General features: G+C 41.2%; 1 protein-coding gene across 1 annotated transcript in view; it reads left to right on the forward strand.

The window, feature by feature from the left end:
* Positions 1-18,621, forward strand: part of ANO2 (anoctamin 2) — a 148,935-nt gene that overhangs the window by 91,777 nt on the left and 38,537 nt on the right. The window contains exon 15 of the mRNA XM_017740601.1: positions 17,471-17,545. Within this exon, the coding sequence (XP_017596090.1) occupies positions 17,471-17,545 (75 nt within the window). The remainder of the gene's footprint in view (positions 1-17,470; positions 17,546-18,621) is intronic.

Genomic DNA, 18,621 nt, shown 5'->3' on the forward strand with positions numbered 1-18,621 from the left:
ATTTTCTATTCTCATTTGGTATCCACAAAGAAAATGTAAACCAATTTTAGGTGCTTTCCTTAGACTAGTTGGCTCTTGCAGTCACAAAGATAAGGATTTTGAAAGCAGTTTTTGGCAAAATGTAAGAAAGATAGGGAAAAGAGAGAATGCATGGCCCAGGTTTTTTTCAGCATGAAAGAAACATTAGAGAATAATTTTAATTTCTTCTGTGCTACTTCCCTTTATTAAAGTAGAAAGGGTGAACATATTTAGAACAAATTCAGGTGTATTTAGAAGCATGGTATTGACCTTTGGCACACATGTGGAAAAGTGTTGGAGGTCTTTTCCCACTGTCCATAGTTCAGGGGAGTATGTGGTTATCTGGGTATTGAACTTCAAGTCTAAGGAGCTAAAGTTCCATCAGTCTGTGAGTTAACTTCTGCTTTGCCCAAGTTTGTGAATGCAGGCTGAGAGAAAGAAGCTGGAATGAAAATTTCACTGCTCTACAGCTCTGATTTGAGGTGACAGCTGTATTTCCTTCACCTGTATTCCTAAAGCACAAGGGACCTCCAAGTCTCCCAGCAGTTCATCTCATTGGTGGCCACCTCCTTAGGTCAGGCTCAGTCTTTCCTCAAGAAGCCTTTTAAAAGTGTCATCTGAAACACACACACAAAATCAAGTTGAAATGTAGTAACACCAGTACAGCAATGAAACACACTCACAAAATGAGCTTTCTGTTCCAGACCTTGGGTTGAAAGGAAGAACTCCAGTGACCTGGCTCTGTTCCCAGGACTCTGTAAAGTCATAGCCCAGGTTCAAGTCTTAAAGGAAGAGAGGAGTGTATTGGACATGACAGCACTAAGTCACCTGTACCATTCCTGTGACCCACACGTTGTTAAAGATGTTGTGGTGGAATGGGCTGCTGGGTCAGCAGCAACATGAGACCCAAAGCATATTCTAATCTTTCCGTGAACATTCAACATCTTCAAAATCCACCAATAAATTCCCAGTTCTATGAAGTTTTATTATGTACCTCAGAACGTCTAATACTTTTCAAAAACCCTGTTTCTTGAAGTCATGTGAATAGCTAAGAAGCATCATGTTATTTTATTAAATTATTTTTAGATAACACAGAATCATAGAATGGCCTGGGTTGGAAGGGACCTTAAAGATCAACCAGTTCCAATGTCCCTGTCAAGGGCAGGGACACCTTCCACCAGTCCAGCTTGCTCAGAGCCCCATCCAGCCTGGCCTTGAACACTTCCAGGGCTGGGGCAGCAGCATCTTCTCTGGGCAGGGGGGTTGGACTGGATGATTTCCAGAGGTTCCCTCCTGCCCTAAGGATGCTGTGAGTCTGTGATCTCAAAGGTGGCTGCCTAGCACTTGCTTCATTCTCCTTCAATTTCTTTGTCATGCTCATGTTTTTATGAGGCCACACACCTCTTATCCCTGTCTATCCCTTCTCACCTTTTCCTCAGGATGTGGTGCTGCTGTGAGAACTGTGCCTGAGCACTTTGTGTGTTTCTTTGCTAAAGCAAACACCTCTGCATGGGTGTTAACCAGCCCAAGACTCTGGCTCGTGCCCTAGGACTCAGCTTTTACACAGTTCTGTGTGGAAGAAGCAGAAACAAATGTAGTACAGTTGAGAAATGGGACGATTAGGCAGATTGATGTGCAACTAGCTGATACTGTAAAAATTATTATTACTATTAAAATTAACATTTTGCTGACTCTACACCTTTCCTATGTCAAGCATTAGACATAGGGTACATTTCTTTATTAATACAAGTGTTACCAAACCATGAAGCACGGCCTGAAGCTTTGCTTCAGCTGAGGTATGACATCATAGTTCACAGCACTCTTTTCCAAAGGTCAGGAAATGTATCAATTACTGTGATGCATAGGAGATCTGCAGCAGAGGTTCTCCAGAGGGTTAATTGTTACTTTAGGCTGCAGATTTTGCAAACTCTGAAAACAGAAAAAATAAAAATTAAAGCCCTGCTTTCAGATGAGTGGTATTATTCCATGGCTATCTGTCTATATAGCAGGGAACCTCCTGTGTGGGGGGAATCCAAGAGGAGTTCAAATCTCACAGGCAGTAGCAGAACAGGATCTGATACCAAGGATGCAAGAAACTGAAAGAACCAGCCAGAGGACTTGCCATGCCTTTGTGCTTTTCTGGATTGTAACACATGGGGAGGAATATGATGGAGCAACACGATGGAGTTTTCTGCATATCCGCTTATAAAACAGCATGGTGTATTCCTGCAGGTAAAGGATTTGAGTGGAAATTAAACCAGCTTTATCTTAGGTGAGCTACTGAATGTTCAGGACTCTCTGAGCTCAATTCAACTTGCATTAACAGATTGACTGCTAAATTATTAAGCTGTGCATGAAGCAGCTACAAATATAAAACAACTGGAGTTAAATGCAGGAGTTCTCTCAAAACAGGGCTATAGGTTGGAATTTAATTGTAATGACAGGCCCATCCCTGGAAATGCTCAAGGCCAGGTTGGACGGGGCTCTGAGCAACCTGGGATAGCAGAAGGTATCCCTGCCTATAGTAGGAGGTTGGAACTGGCTGATCTTTAAGGTCCCTTCCAACCCAAACCATTCTATGATTCTATGGCTCCTCTAATTTGACAAGATGTTTCTTATTAATATAGTTATTATAAAACCATAATTCTTCGTGTTTTATTACTATTGCATGAAGTAGACTTTCTGCTGGTTTTCTCCCAAGCTTCCCTATACAAATATGGACAATACACTGTGGTGGTGCAGAGATTACTTTTCTATTCAGATAAAAGTTAAAAAAGATTTTCTGATAAAATATGTCTCTATTTGCAAATGCTGAATTTTTGCTCAGTATGTTTCCCCCATACATTGAAACTCCCCTCCACTAAAATAGTTTGCCGCTGTTATTTTTTTAGTAGAAGATGTTTTGATTTTAATAAAATATCTCAGTTCAATTTTTATAGAGTGAGGAGTTTCCAACTGTTGTTTTTAAATTACTTCTTATTTCAAAATGGAATTTATGTTAGAGGGGTTTTAAAATTAGAGGAAATCAAACCAAAATATTATAAGTTGTTGACGTAAAACATTTGGTTCACAGTAATTAAAAACATTTTTGAAAACAAACACTTTAGCTTTCCATCCTAATTTGGGACATATCTCCCTCCTTCTGTTTTTTCCTTTTTGTGAAATGCAATGAAACTTTCATCAGAGAGGAAAAAAAAAAATCATTTATTGCCCTTCTTATCTTGCTGAAATGCCTATGAAAACTAACTTTTCATTGCCACCTGTTCATGACAGACCTATTGACTCTTTTTTTTAGATTGAGAAGGACTCTTTGGTCCATTTTCTTCATTATACTGATACTTATGATCTCACAGGTTACAGAAGGATAAAAGGAACAGATTTGCTACCATCAGTAAGAGTCACTCTAACAGACATTTTGAAAATAAACAGAATATTTTACAGAACTCTATGCCAAAATACCATCTCCATCAAGGAGACATTCCAGTCAAAGATGAAAGTTTGAACAGGGAGCAGGTGAAAAACATAAACATGTGAAGAGAAGCAGTGAGACCAAAATAGGAGCAGAATTTCAGTGTATTGTAGTGGAACCAGGGATTCTGTGGTTCTCTGGGTAGAACTGGAAGACTGCACAAAAGAGGGAGCAAAGACAGAGACTTTTGCCAAGAGAAAGAATGGCCAATGTCTTCAAATGAAATAGGATTTCATATGAATGAGTTCTGTGCTGGAGATTCTTTAAGGTGAAGCCCCATATGGTGTATGGAGAAATCAGAATCACAGGACAGCCTGGGTAGGAAGGGACTTTAAACCTCACCTCGTTCTGGCCCCCTGCAGGGACACCTTCCACTATCCCAGGGTGCTCAGAGCCCCATCCAGCCTGGCCTTGGACACTGCCAGGGATGGGGCAGCCACAGCTTCTCTGGGCAACCTGTGCCAGGGCCTCCCCACCCTCACAGGCAACAATTTCTTCCCAATATCCATTCTAAACCTGCTCTCTGTCAGTGTGAAGCCATTGCCCCTATTCCTGTCACTCCAGGCCCTTGTCAAGAGTCTCTCTCCATCTTTCTTGTGGGCTCTCTTCAGGCACTGCAAGGCCACAATGAAGTCACCCCAAATCCTTCCCTTCTCCAGGCTGAACAATCCCAGTTCCCTCAGCCTTTCCTCCCAGCAGAGCTGCTCCATCCCTCTAATCCCCTTGGTGTCCCTGCTCTGGACTGGCTCCAGCAGGTCCATGTGGGATTCTAGAAGAGGAATGCTAAGAGAGGAATGATGTAGACAAAATCATCCATAGATTTTCCGTGGGGCACCAATGGACAGATGCCTGTTCCTCACTCCAGAGAAGATTTCTGGTGGGAAGCAGCACAAAGAAAGTATCTGTCTTGCTGAAGAATAAGGCAAGAATGGAAAAATGTGCACTCCAGAAGTTCTGTGACAAAGGGGCCTTATGATGTCCGGGTTATTTCTAGAGAAGATGAAATTCACAAGGCTAGAAATTGTGACAGAGCTTCTTTTGTGGTCATTGGGGAAATATCCCACCCACTCCTTGTCTCCAGAGGACATTCTGGATTCAAAGGCTGGCAATCCATACAGAATAGCCTCTCTGAACAGCTTGTTTTCATGAAAAAAAGCCACCTGGCATCCGTGGGGGTACTGGCAATGGGATAATTCAGGAAAAGAGAAACAGGTGGATGTGGGGGGTTTTTGTGAAGTTTCTCTGAAGAGCATCTCCCTTAGATATGACAGGTTCCATGTCATGGGATAGTAGTAAAGAAAATAGGAGCTGAAATTCCTTGGTGGACCTTTGAAGGCCCCAAAGTGCAATGCTGGAAATTTGGACTTGGGAATTTGGAGTGTTTAAGTGTACTGACCTGTCAAGTCTCATTTGAACCTGCTAGTGTTGCATCACTTCCAGATCTTTGTAAACCAGATCTCAGGGTTCAGCTGACCAAGCACACACAGGCCATGCCTGGCAGGACTATCACAGTGTTAGTTTTCACCTCCTTCAAAATACAGAGCAAATAGTTCATTTCTTGAGCAAATAAGCAAACTGTTTTCTTTTGGCCGTTCCTCCTGGCTGCCTGATGAAGCTCATCTGTGGGGAAATAAGTATTAGACATAAATCCCAATAGAAAAAACACACATCTTTTCTTAATAACATTGCACATTTAGTTGAATTATTTAAAAGATTCCAGATGGTTAATCTGTTGCTAATATGTTCAGTCTTATTTGGACATAAATGAAATTTCTTTGTCTCTGAAGGAATGATTCCATCTTATTATTCCCATGAATAGATAATCATAGTTCTGTTATAATCCTATAGGTTGTTGGGCACTTCTACAGACATGAGAACTGATGCATTTTAGGCAATGGGAGATGCAGGAGCTGATGTCTGAGACATCAGACATTTCCTTTATTCCCGCAGCCATTGCCAGATAGTAATATTTTGTGAGCTGCTGATTTGGATGGATTGTTGGGTCAATATCAGTAAGCCTGAACCTCTGGATATTCAGGATTGTGTTTAGAACATGGAGCTCTGAGGGATCTGAGCAATCCTGTTGTTAGAGTGGTGTTTTGGCTGTAAGACTTTGTAGGGTTAGCACCAATTTTGGCCCCGATACCGAGTGGCACGAGGTCTTTGGTAACTGATTTAGGATTTTGGCTTATTGGAAGGCACATTTGCTTGTCTGTAAGGTCTGCAGGTCACCTCTTCTTGTTCTGTGTTTTTGTGTCAAGGGCAACAGGTCTGTTGACTCAGGATGTCACACTTCCCAGCTGCAGTTCAAGGATATGGGTCTCTGTTGGGTTTGCTACTTTTGTCATGGGAAGACAGAATATTCCAATGGCAATGCAAAGGCTGGCAGCTCCATTGATTTGCCCTACTCTGGACAAGTGAAAAATACCTTTGTGAGTTGTTGACTCTTTAACTCCTTGACTTTGTGCCAAGGTGTTGGCTGCCATGAAGCCATTGGTCTGGGACATCCAAGTTTCCTGGTTATATTCTGGGGAATGGATTTCTGTGAGATAGTCATCGTATATTAAATACCCTCTTTCATCTAATAACGAACATGTTTTCAGTGGCCCCTGAAGTGGTGTAAGATAGTTGTATTTGATCACAGGAGTTAAGTGAGTGGATACATGATGAGGGAATCATTTATATGTCACCACACATCTGCTCATGTCCTACCAGTAACTGTTGGCTTGAACTACTTAAATTTTTTATTTCTCTTGCTGGTGATTTGAGGAAAATACATGAGATTTATCAGCATTTCATACTTTTCTGAACAGGAGAAAGAAATAGATAGAGTTCACAGTAATTTAAATGGTTTTCAGGCCATTAATGTCATAGGCATTACAGAAAATAAAATGCAGGAATTAAGCTTAGAAGGGTACATCCAGTTCCTGCACTGTGCTCCAAAGCAGGACCAGTTATACCCAGTGTCATATTTGCCAGGCATTTCTTCAAGCTGTTCTTAAAAATCTTCAGTAATGAAGATACCATGGCCTTCTTATGGAGCTTTTCCCAGGTGTTACCTATATCTGTTTGAAGGATCAAAGGATTTACTGTTCCAAGGGTTTTTTTTTATGTCCAGCCTAAATTTCTTGTTGGTATTTTAACCCCCTAGTTGCTTTTTACCCATATCAGCAACAGAGATGAAGACTGTTTTTCTATTTTCTTTACATAAGTTTCTTTCAAAATACTTTTTTTCTTTAATTTTGATATGACCTGCTTTCCTCTATTACCCAAGTTATAGAATGTCACTGAATGAATCCTTCAACAAATCCATAAGAATTATCAAACTAAACCAAAAAATTATAGAAAAGCAGATGGCCTTGATTTCAAAGTAATGGAGAATTCCTCAGCAATTCCTCAGATTCCAAAGATCTTTCTTCCTCCATCCCTTGTCTCTGCAGCTGTACCAGTGACCACATTCTATCAAAGGTGAAAAACAAACATACCTTTTCCTTTTTGAAAGAGGCCATTCATGTAGAATAAACACGAGTGGGAGGTCCTTACAAAAGTTCTCTTTGTCCTGGCACTGCCTTTCCTCCCATTTAGTCATGGCTGATGTAAAGTTCAGAGACTGACTGTCCTACACAGCTACACTACAAGGGCCTGGAGGCACAGGATAAGGGGGAATGGCTTCACACTGGCAGAGAGCAGGTTTAGATTGGATATTAGGAAGAAATTGTTCCCTGTGAGGCTGCTGAGGCCCTGGCACAGGTTGCCCAGAGAAGCTGTGGCTGCCCCATGCCTGGAAGTGTTGAAGGCCAGGCTGGATGGCACTCTGAGCAACCTGGGACAGTGGAAGGTGTCCTTGCCCATGGCAGGGGATTGGAATGAGGTGATCTTTAAGGTGTCTTCCAATCCAGGCCATTCTATATAATAGAAACTTTTAGTTCAGATTTGTGCCAACAGAGGATATCCAACAAACCCCTACAATTTTCCCTTGGATAGAGTCAACCTTGAAAGTCTTCCAGCAGTCGGGTGCAAAGAACTGTAGCAAATGAGAGTATCCATCTGCATATCTTTGGGAACTTTGAGGAAATACTGCATTGAGGACTTCACACTGCAAGCTGTAATTTGATTGTAAGAGAGGGCTTAAATGCAAGATTCCATATCACTGTTTTCTGTGATGACACTAGAAGTGCTGAAATTCTTTAGCTTGGTATGAAGACTTGGAGCAAGTCTCCGGGGGGAGGTAGAGCATCACAAATCACACTATTTGACTTATGGCTCCTCCCAGAGATCCTTTCAGTATATGCTCCTCACATCCAGGCATCTTTGTGATCCTTTCTGTAATTCTATTAATAACCTGGGCAGTGTCAGCTCAGGTCTGTGCTCATCCACTGGAATATATGTGCCCATACTCTACTTGCTCTCTACCATGTATAAACAACTGGGAGAAACACGAGCTTATCCCTTGCTAGAGGTGAAGGCAGAGTTTTTGGAATTTCCAATGCATTAGAAGGCTGATTTTGTGCATACCTCTCCCCAGTTCTCTCCATATTCTACATGTATTTTAAATTTACACCCATGCAGGTTGTGCATGCTTTAAAACATTCATCTCTTCACTACCTCTGAGGTTGATCCAAGTATAAATTACCACCTTTTCTATCCTCTCCAGGTTTGGTTTTCACACAGTAACTCACTGCTCTCCAAGGATATTTGATATCACTTTTTACTTTGCTGAGCATTATTGCTGTTTCAAATTATGCTCCTTGTTGGATCAGCCTTAATTTGTCCTCCTTGAATCTCATTCTATTTCACGCCTGCATTTCTGCCTTCTCAACAGCCTGGTATTTAATCTCTGCTGCCTTCACTATTCACAACCTTTCCTAATTTAGTCTCCTCTGCAAATCCAATTGACATGGCCTGGAGAGTTGTTGCTATGTTAAATGTAGGATAAACAGTGATCTCTGAGGAGATAACACCTCACAGTTTCACGTACATCTTGCCACGACTTCCACCACTTTTTTGGTTTGGGATTACAGACATTTGTTTTGTTGATAGACATACTCCACCTTTTTTTTTTGTTAATAGTAGGAAAGACACAGAGAAACATTTTTAAGAAAATGAAATGTGAAGCCTACTGTTTCCCATTTTGCCAACTTGCTTTGTAATAAATCCAGCTAAGGCTTTTCAAAGCAACTTTCAATAGATCTTCATTTTACTGCCAGTTGCCAACACAACTGTTTCTTCAGAAAGAAAAAAATAAGGCAAATGATCTGGGATGCTGGTAGGAACTAACCGCCTGGAGAGCTGTTTCCTACACAGTTTTAGCACATATATACAACTGGAATAAATATTACCTAATTCAGCCCAGTGTAAGAGTAGTTATCATCTCCCTGTTTGGAAATTGGAAAGGATTTGCAATTAGATTGCTATGGACCAGGGGAAGTTCAGGTTGGACGTCAGGAAGAATTTCTTCACAGAGGGTGATTAGACATTGGAATGGACTGCCCAGAGAGGCAGTGGAGGCATCATCCCTGGAGGTGTTTAAGGAAAGACTGGACTCAGTCCAGTGGCACTCAGTGCTCTGGTTTAGTTGACAAGATGGTGTTTGGTCAAAGCTTGGACTTGCTCATCTCAGAGGTCTTTTCCAACCTGAATGGTTCTGTGATTCATGAGGAAGTCACTGCCAATTTTATATCGTCAGAAATGTGTGTATATATATCTCTATCTATCTATCTATCTATTTTTCTATCTATATAAAATTTACAAAAATAAATTTAGATTGGAATTTACATTTTTGAAAAATGAGAATTGAGGCAAACATTCATGTTTGTAATTCCCTGAAATCACAGCTCTCAAAAGTCTGAAGATAGTGCTCATAGCACCAAAATGTGTGTATTTCATTACTCTTCCAACTCTATTAATAGAGTCTGCCACTTTGTCTTCTAGTGTTTTACTGACACCTCTTAATTACTATTCCATACTCCTCCACTCTTGTTGGGTTTTGGGGGCAGGCTGGGTGTGTGGGAAGGTACAAGGGTGCTTGTTATGGATGTTTACTTATGATAGACTTTCTCCATGATTAGCCAAACAAAATACTTTCCCTGGACGTGGGCTCAGAGCAAGAGGCAGTGCCAGTGACAGAGAAAGCACGGGCAGGACTCTCGGAACTCCAAAATGAGTCTTTTTTGGAGCAAAATGGAGAGAGCTGAAGGCCCCTTTCTCTTGTATCCTTTCCCATCCTTCCAGTCTTCCTTTGCTGTTTATCCAGAACTCTTTTCTGCACGTCATCTCTCTGTTACTGGCAAAAGTTTGCCTCTGTAGATTGTATTCTGCAACTGCGTTTCAAATTTTATAGCAAATTCAAATGTTACAATACAAACTTAATTAATACTTTACAGCTGGTAGTAAATGCTCTGGAGCCAGGGAAAGAATTTTGCATAGCCACATCCCCCTTTTAATCCTTTCTCTGCTTCTCAAGCTTTTCATTACCAGCTTAAAAACATTGCTAAAACTTACACCACTGTGCTCTCCTCTGGTGCTGGTGTGATCATTCACAGTTTGTGTAAACTAAATTTGAAATTGCAACCCAAGGAAGCTGATAATGTGTTGCATGTCTTTGTCTCCCACTTTGTGTGGGGATAAATGGCTTCACATGGTGTAAGACAATGGAGAATCATGCTATAAGTGTGCAGTGCCAAAGCCTTAGAGATTTTGCTTCACTAGGAATTCTGTGATGATTTCACAGCAGCAAGATGTTCAGTCTAGATTCTTCCAGCTAGGATGCCGACACAAAACTAGGCCAGACAAGCTTCAAGGGAACATGGAAAGGACATCTTTCCTCAGAGTCTAGCACTAAATGCATCTCTTCCAGAACTGAAGTCATAAGCTCAGTTGAATTTAATTCAGAGAATTGTAATTTGTGCTTTGCAAATTGCAAAATTGCCAACTGCCTTAGTTCCAGTGGGCCCAAATTGCTTATGTTAAAGTGTATAATGAGATTGAACAAGTGATTTTAAAGATAAAATTCAGGTAAACTGTTATCTACCTGAGACAAATACACTTGCAGTTATAAAAGATAACATAATTTTGGACTTTTATATATTTTAAGAAGGGATACTTCAAGTAGTTGGCATCTGCTTGTATAACCAATGGACTCACACAGAGCTGTTAGTCCGATGCTTAAAATAATTTACAGAGAGAAACTCTTAAATTAAGTCATTTCCAGTAATTTAAATGGTGCTGAATTATGGGAACTACTAAAAGGTAATTTTTTTAAAAAATTATGCTTGATAGATTGTTTTAAAATGGGTGGTGTTTATTATTCCATTAACTTCTCCATCAGATGTTCACAGTTTACGTGAGAAAGTGTGGAACCAGGTTGACTATCACAATAGTGGTGGTCTGGATTTCAGGGTACAAAGTGGAGGTTGGAAACCCAGTGAACTCCAGGACAATGAAATCAATTTTTTTCTAAAGCCACTCTTTGAAACTCACCTTTTTCTCCCTCACAGTTACATGTCCAGTCAGTATCAAAGCATATTAAATTGATTTAATCGTGCAAAGTAAAGTAGGCACATGTCTGGCTCAGAATCTGCCTTCCTTATGCTTGACTATATTTATTTAAGAGTATTTAAAAGCCACATGTGGTATTTTATTACATTCTTTGAGATTTTTCAGGAGATACACTAAAAAAACAAAAGCTGAGTAGGTGGCAGGGTGTCCCTTCACGCCCTGAGCTGAACTTGTGACATTCCAGTACCACCTTCTCTACTATGGCAGGCCTGAGTACCACTGTCAGTCAGGGGCTTTGGAAATCCCACCAGATGTATTTGTACAGCTGGCCCTTTTCCTTCTCAGGATCAGCCTCATTATGATTTATTAATCATCTACAAAGAGCATTGACAAACAATGAATATTTATGACTACAGATGTAACCCTATTGTTTGTACAAATTATAGTGTTTTCCTGGTAATATTCTGAATGGCTTCAAGTTGGCATAAATAATTCATACTTGTAAAGCCATATGTTAAACTGTCATTGTAAAAGACTAAGTGCTGCCAGTTTTCACTTGAACCATATGTAAATACCAAGCACTTGATATTAAACAGTGATATAAAGTCTAAGCACCTTAATGCCACTTACACAATAAAGATTGCAATATGCCACAATGCATTGAGTCTCAGTGACTGAAGAAGCTTTAACTGCAGCAAAGGAACAATTTTTATTCCTGAGTAAACTACAGTGTATTAATTTAACCAAGTCTGGCTTTACAGATTTAAACTACAGTGAGAGCAGACCTCCAGCCTTTGTCATTATTACTGTGTGAAGGAAACAGCTTGAAATATTTCCATGAATCTACTGCAAGTTTTTATCAAGGTACTCAGGCATGCATGTGACATACATACACATACATTTGATATGTGTGTGTATATGTATGTGTGTCAAATGCTGTGCATATGTCACAGAATCATGGAACAGCCTGGGTTGGAAGGCATCTTAAAGACCAACGAAGTTCCAAGCCCCTGCTATGGGCAGGGACACCTTCCACTATCTCAGGCTGCTCAGAGCCCCATCCAACCTGGCCTTGAGCACTTCCAGGCATGGGCAGCCACAGCTTCTCTGGGCCTTTTTATTTTCCATTAGGAATTTCAGAATGTAGCGGTAAGACTCATAAGAGTAGAAAGCACTTGGACTCACGGATCCTTCCCTCCATTCTGCCAGCACCTCCCCTGACAGAGTTGAGGCTGGTATCCTCTTTCCTGCCAGGCTCCATGGCTGGAAGCACAACCCAAACCCACCACAACATGAGATATTTCTGAGTCTCCTGAGGCACAGAGACTTGGCTATTCATGCTTTTATGAGCCCTGACATGTGAAGGGCCAAGTCAGTTGCCTGTGTCAGGGCTGTAGCCTGTGGGAGATTTACTTCCAGCCCCATTACAGGAGAAGAAACACAGCTGTGGGCTTGGCTGATTGTTCCCGCTCTGAGGGAGTGGTCTCAGCCAGCTTAAAAGCCAAGAGGTGGCCTGATCACAGTTCATAAGAACCCACAGCCAAACCTCAAAAGTCTGCCAGTAGATCCTCTTAAGTGACAAATTTGCAGCTAAATGCCACGGCTGGAGGGTGCAGATAGGCAAATTCAGCTTGGAAATAAGCCATACATTTTCAACAGCTAAGGTAATTAGCAATTGGAATGACCTAATAAGGCTTGTGACTGACTGTTCATCACAGAAATGCTCAAGCTGTGATTAGAGGTTTTTTCTAAAAAAAAAAATAGTTGAATCACATTTATTATCCTTATAGCAAAAATCATCTCAAGGAGGTTCTGTGGTTACAAAAGAGACTAAGACTGGGTGGTTAAAAATAACATTGCTTAGCCTTAAAATCCATTAATTTCCACAATTCCAGTACTAAGCCTTGCACACACTTCTCACAGCTCTCTATTCTGCATTGCTTCCACAATTTAGATTTAGAGTCTGTCTACTAAGCTCCACTGAAAGCTAATGGTGTGTCTGTGCTATTCTGCATGTTTCAAAGACAGCAAAAATTTTTAATTAAAGGTTTTGCAGTCCTTCATCTGTCTCCAAATGAGTCTTGGCAGTTTGTTTTCCATGTGCAGTCCTGAGACAGAACATTGCTCACAAAACACAACCACATTTACTGTTAAAATGCCATTGCTGCTTGAGTGAGAAGAACAGAAAATGAAGTTCTCTCTTTTAATGGGTTTTAAACCAAAAGCTCTTTCTTTCAGCTTCTGTGGGAGCGTGAAGGTAGAACTTCTAAATTCAGACGGGGTAGGTACAGACATTGCAGATACCCAGCACGGCAGCAGTTTCTTGTTTCCTCACAGATGTCTGAGGGCTAATACAAGCCCTCAAAAATTTTGAGTCTCAAATACAGGCTGAAAGAATCCCATGAACTTGGCCAAAGTTTCTCAATTGTAATGACCACTGTGGCCACTGCAAGAGCCCAGCAATGCTGATGGTCCTTGATTGTGCCTCTTTTTGTGTCATCACCCTGGAATTGATTGTTTTCCAAAACTGCCCATTCTGCAGGCTTTTTTTGGCTCATAATTTCCAAATAGCTCCAAAGGATCCTCTTCTCCTTGTCTTAAACTTATTTCAAAGCCAAAGCAAAATTATAGGGACCCCGTTTTTCAGAAGCAGCTCATTTCATGCCTTGAGCCTGCAGTGCACAGGCAATGTTTTGGGTGTCACACAAGTATAGAAGAGCTGTATTTGATACCACAATTCATATTTCTAGATGCTCATTTGGACAGTGCAGTTTTTACACAAATGAAAGCTTTTGTATTGAAGTAAAAATTAAAGTAGAAATCTGCTAAGAAATGTGCAGTTATAAAAACGGCAATTACTTGTTTGAAGGTTCCTGGGCATACTTAGGGATGAATTTCTGGATTTTGTGATTGGAAATATAATACTGCAGCTTTTTTTTGTTGCTAGCAGTGTAAGACCTTAGAGAGGGGTCCTGGATTTTGTTCTTCTCTGAACATCTTTTACTAAATTCCAGTCGATTACTACAACTCTGTGCAAGTCCAGTGAAATCATTGGGATTGCCCAGGTGCAACCACAGCGAAGAGCCCGAATTTCAGCACTGGAGCTACAAAGCAGGATGGAAAAGACAGAAAATCTCTTGCTGTGCTCCCCAAGTGCAGGTTGAGCTGGCATTGCTATGGTTAGAAACACCTGCTTGGAGGAGGTGTTGTCTTGAGGGAAAATATCAATAAATGACTTAAATACTTGAGATCTGAGCAAAGTGGCTGTGGTTTAATTCACAGAGAAATGTAGAAGTGTTTTCAAAAGCTGCCTGGTGCTGTCCAAGTGCAGGGTACTTCCAGGTTTCCACAGCTCAGAGGCCCACTCACCTGAGGCTGCAGAGCCGGGTCTTTGCCATGTTATGTAACTCATATGGAAATAAACCATCCAGAACATATAGAAAGCGGTTTAATTTTATTTTTCTTTCTTTTTTGATTTTTTTAATTTCATTTTTTATTTTTTAATAGGAAAAGAATTGTATCTCTTCAAGGAACATATTCAACACACCATTAAACATTAAAACAGGAACACATCACTGCACACAGACCAAAATCTGCTTTTTCCTCCACTAGCATTGCAAATCCATCATTGCATTGAAAGAAAATGAAAGTAAGATTTTTAAAGCAAATCTTTCAGTTTGCCTTTGGCACAAAACCAATCAATTTCTACTGTGAGGTTTTCTGTCTGCATATAAATATTCCCCTGTAACACAGTTCATCTTGGGGAATACTCCCCAGTGTAACATATCTGTCACTGAGATTGTTCTTCAGATGATCAATTTCATTTTGTTACGTCAATAAATGCTTACACTTTTTGGGCTGCTCCAGATAGAGGATCATCCAGTTCAGCTCCTGGCTCTGCACAATCCCACTCTGTGCCTGAGAGCATTGTCCAAATGCTCCTGGAGCTCTCGCAGCCTTGGGGCCATGACTATTCCTCAGGGAACCTGTTCAGCACCTGACCACGCTCTGGGGGCAGAACCTTTTCCTGATAGCCACCCTAAACCTTCCCTGACTCAGCTTCATCCTGTTTCCTCGAGTCCTGTCTCTGATCGCAACAACAGAAGGTAGCTTTCCACTGCCAGGATGGACTGAGAGCTCTGGGATGGATGAGGATGAACTGGGAAAAACAGAGATGGACTGGGAGCTCTGGGAGGGACTAGGAGAAGCTGAGACTTCTGGGATTGACTGGGAGCTCTGGGATATTGAGTTAAATGTCCAAATTTGTTTTTGGCCATGTATGCTGAGTAACTCAGTTACTTCCTCCAGCATTTCCTTTCTTCTCATGTTGGCTTAGCAACTCCTCACGCTGTACAGATCTCCCTTTGGCTGAGTGCTACAGACCGTGGCAAACTCATGGAAAAGTAAGGTTCAAGGAAGCATGTGCATGGAAGGGCAAGCTGAGAAGATGGCCTGCTGACCATCCTGGTGTAACCCCAGCCAGCAGCCACTCACTCCCTCCCCAAACAGCAGGATCGGGGGAGAATGGGAAGGGTAAAAGGGTGAAAATCCCTGGTTGGGATAAAGGCAGCTTCATAGCAAAGCAAAACAAGGAATTAATTCCCTGCTTGCCATGGTTGGGCAGGTGTTCAGCCATCCCCAGGAGAACAGGGCCCCATCACACGCAACAGTTACTCAGGAAGGCAAATGCCATCACTGCAAACATGTCCCCCTTCCTGCTCTTTCCCCCTCCACTTTATACACTGATCATGATGTCAGATGATCGGGAATGTCTCTTTGGTCAGTTGGGTTCACCTGTCCTGGCTGTGTCTCCTCCTAAATTCCTTCAGCAGTGTGGCAGCAAAAAAGCAGAAAAGGCCTTGGGTCTGTGTAAGCTCAGCTCAGCAATAACAAACCCATCTCTCTGTTATCAGCCCTGTGTTCAGCACAAGTACAAAGCACAGCCCCACACCAGCCACAGCCCCATACAGCCCCTAGTGAAACTGTAAAATGTGGTATCTTTCAGGCCTTTTGAGAGTATAATCCCTCAGAACATCTTTACGTCCTGTAGAATTGCTAACAGCCAAAATGCAATGAAATGCATCTGTGCATTCACAGGAATGCTTTTTCAAGTGGCCTTCCAGCTTAATGCTGGACTTTGTGTATGAACACAAAGTCCTGTAAAGAGTATTTATGTGCTGCACACACTGGGCCAAACTGTTGGTGCTTCTGGTTGGGTTTGCTGTGCCCCAGTGCTGCCAGGACTGTCTCGACGGAGGCAAGGTCACAAGAGGGACTGCTCCTTCCCACAGCGTCTGAGGCACCACCACCATGGCAATGGATGTGTAGACAGGATTGTGTCCTAGGTCTAATTCCACGTCCTGGTTAAAAAATCCACGGCTGCATTTCTGCTCTTATATACTGCAATCCTAGTTCTGCTTTGGGAGAACTTCTTACAAAGGCACAATGCTCCCAGATTTTTATGTTTGTCTGAGGACAATTGTGCTTTAGAAATGGTTTATTGGAAACCTTTGACCTGAGTTCTAATCTGATTTAAATTTGTCTAAATTCAGAATAACTCTGGGCTAACTCCAGTGTAAGGGTAGTACTGATCCACGGGGCAGCAATGGTGCTTCACAGAAATACAAACAGCAGCTGGCTTTGTGTCCTTAGTTAATTTGATTACACAGTTTTAGTTTAACTTAAACAAAGCAGTGACCTTATTATTATTTTAAGAAACCTATTTTGAGAGGAGGGAATCATATTTCTCACTTAAATCCATCTTCAAATGTCTTTAGATGTACGTGCGGCTGGGGCTGGAGTTGAGTTTGTGTGGGGAGGGGAAAAGCATACTGGATTTCACTGATCACAGTTGCTTTAAATTATGCAGGGAAGAGGGAGATGCTGTTTATGCACGAAGAAAACAAGGTTGGCAGCAGAGATCAGATGGGCCTTGCTTTTGTAATTTCCCTCTGCTATAAAACGAGTACCAGGAGAAGGACTGGGAGGTCTCTTGCAAGAATTATCTGAGGGGTCACATTTGGTGCTTGTGACTATTAGACAAAAAATCTGGGTTCAATGGTAGTCAGCATTCTTATCATGATTTCTGTCTCAAGCACTGTTCTTCTGTAGTTTTACAAGAAGCAATTCAGAATAAATGCTTGAATCTTGCTTTGCCTGAATCTAAATTAAGGTCAATCTCAGGGATTTCTCCTGATTTGAACTTTAGTAAGAGTTGAATACATGCTTTCAAATACTAAAATCAGAGTTGCATAGGATATTTTCTGATTTTTGCAGACATTTTCGACATGTCTTATTTACTCTTACCCTCTTTTATTTCAATTAAAATCTACTTTAAAATATCAGTGTTCTAAATAGCATAATATATTTCAAAATCACAGCATGGGAGTTGAGAATGGTTCTCAATAACAAATCTTATTAATTCTAATATTTCCTGGTGTACAGTTCTGTCATGCCTGTTACTTTGTTTATGTGTTTTGCCTACAGAATGAAAAGGAGAAGCTGACGTGGAGTGACCGCATGCCTGGATATGCAGCAAACTTCGGACTGATTTTATTTATGGTAACATAAGCTGCATTTCTGCTCATTTATTAGGTGTGAGAAACTTTGCCATGAGCATCTAGAGGGAAACCCTTGAACTGATGTTCTGAAATATGTTAAAAATCTGAAGGTAAGGTCAGCTTGGGAGAAATACTAGGGAGGTTCATGGAGCTCAATGCCTGCCTCCAGCTTTATTCTCTTTTCCCAAAGGCTGCTTGTGGAAGGGCTGAGTTGCTGTAATGCCAGCAGCTCCTTACACAAATTCTGCCTCTCCCCCAGGGCTTCTGCTCCATCTCTGTCATCCAATGAAGGGATAACACTGATATTTAGTGGTAAGCACAGTATTGCATATGTTGGTCATGGTGATGTTTGGAAAGGTTGAGCCTCAGAACAGGAGATATCCCAGTGAAATAAATCAGTTGCCGAGAAATATTTATCCAAGACACATTCAGGGATGGACTGTACAGTAGTTGAGGAAGATCATGGTACACAGTCCTCCCTGGGGAACAAGAATCAGGTGTGCAGGTCAGTCTGTAAAGTGGGGACACCACTGTCCTAGTCAAATTTCCAGCAAATCACAAACACATCAAGAATCTGCTGGACTTCGTAAACAGCAATAGGAAAACCTGGATAACAAACCCTAAATGACATTGTAAAGGATCCCATTATCCTTCTGGTTACAGCAATTCCTGACTGGAAGCTTGTATTCATATCTACACCCACTATGAAATGGCAATGAAATAGGCCTGTTTACACCATTGCAGCATCTAACATGGGAGACTCACTTGGGGCCTAAATTATTTTAAGTGTATTGCTGATTTACTCAAATTTGCATATACTGCACCAGATGTCCTGTGAAGATTTCATTTCTTTTGCTGACAATCAAATGCTCACATTGAAGTTAATGCCTACACCCTTATAGGTATGTTTATATAATTTCGAAGATGTATGCATGACATATTCAGTATGCACTGCATATTAAATTTTCTGTACATATTAGGTGTGTCACATATGGACGTACTTGCAGCATTTTGAGTGAGTTTACCATCCTGAGGCCATACCAAGTATTTACTTTTTGGACAGAACTTCTAGGTGTC

Source organism: Corvus brachyrhynchos, unplaced genomic scaffold (assembly GCF_000691975.1).
Source record: "Corvus brachyrhynchos isolate BGI_N302 unplaced genomic scaffold, ASM69197v1 scaffold317, whole genome shotgun sequence".
Classification (NCBI taxonomy): domain Eukaryota; kingdom Metazoa; phylum Chordata; class Aves; order Passeriformes; family Corvidae; genus Corvus; species Corvus brachyrhynchos.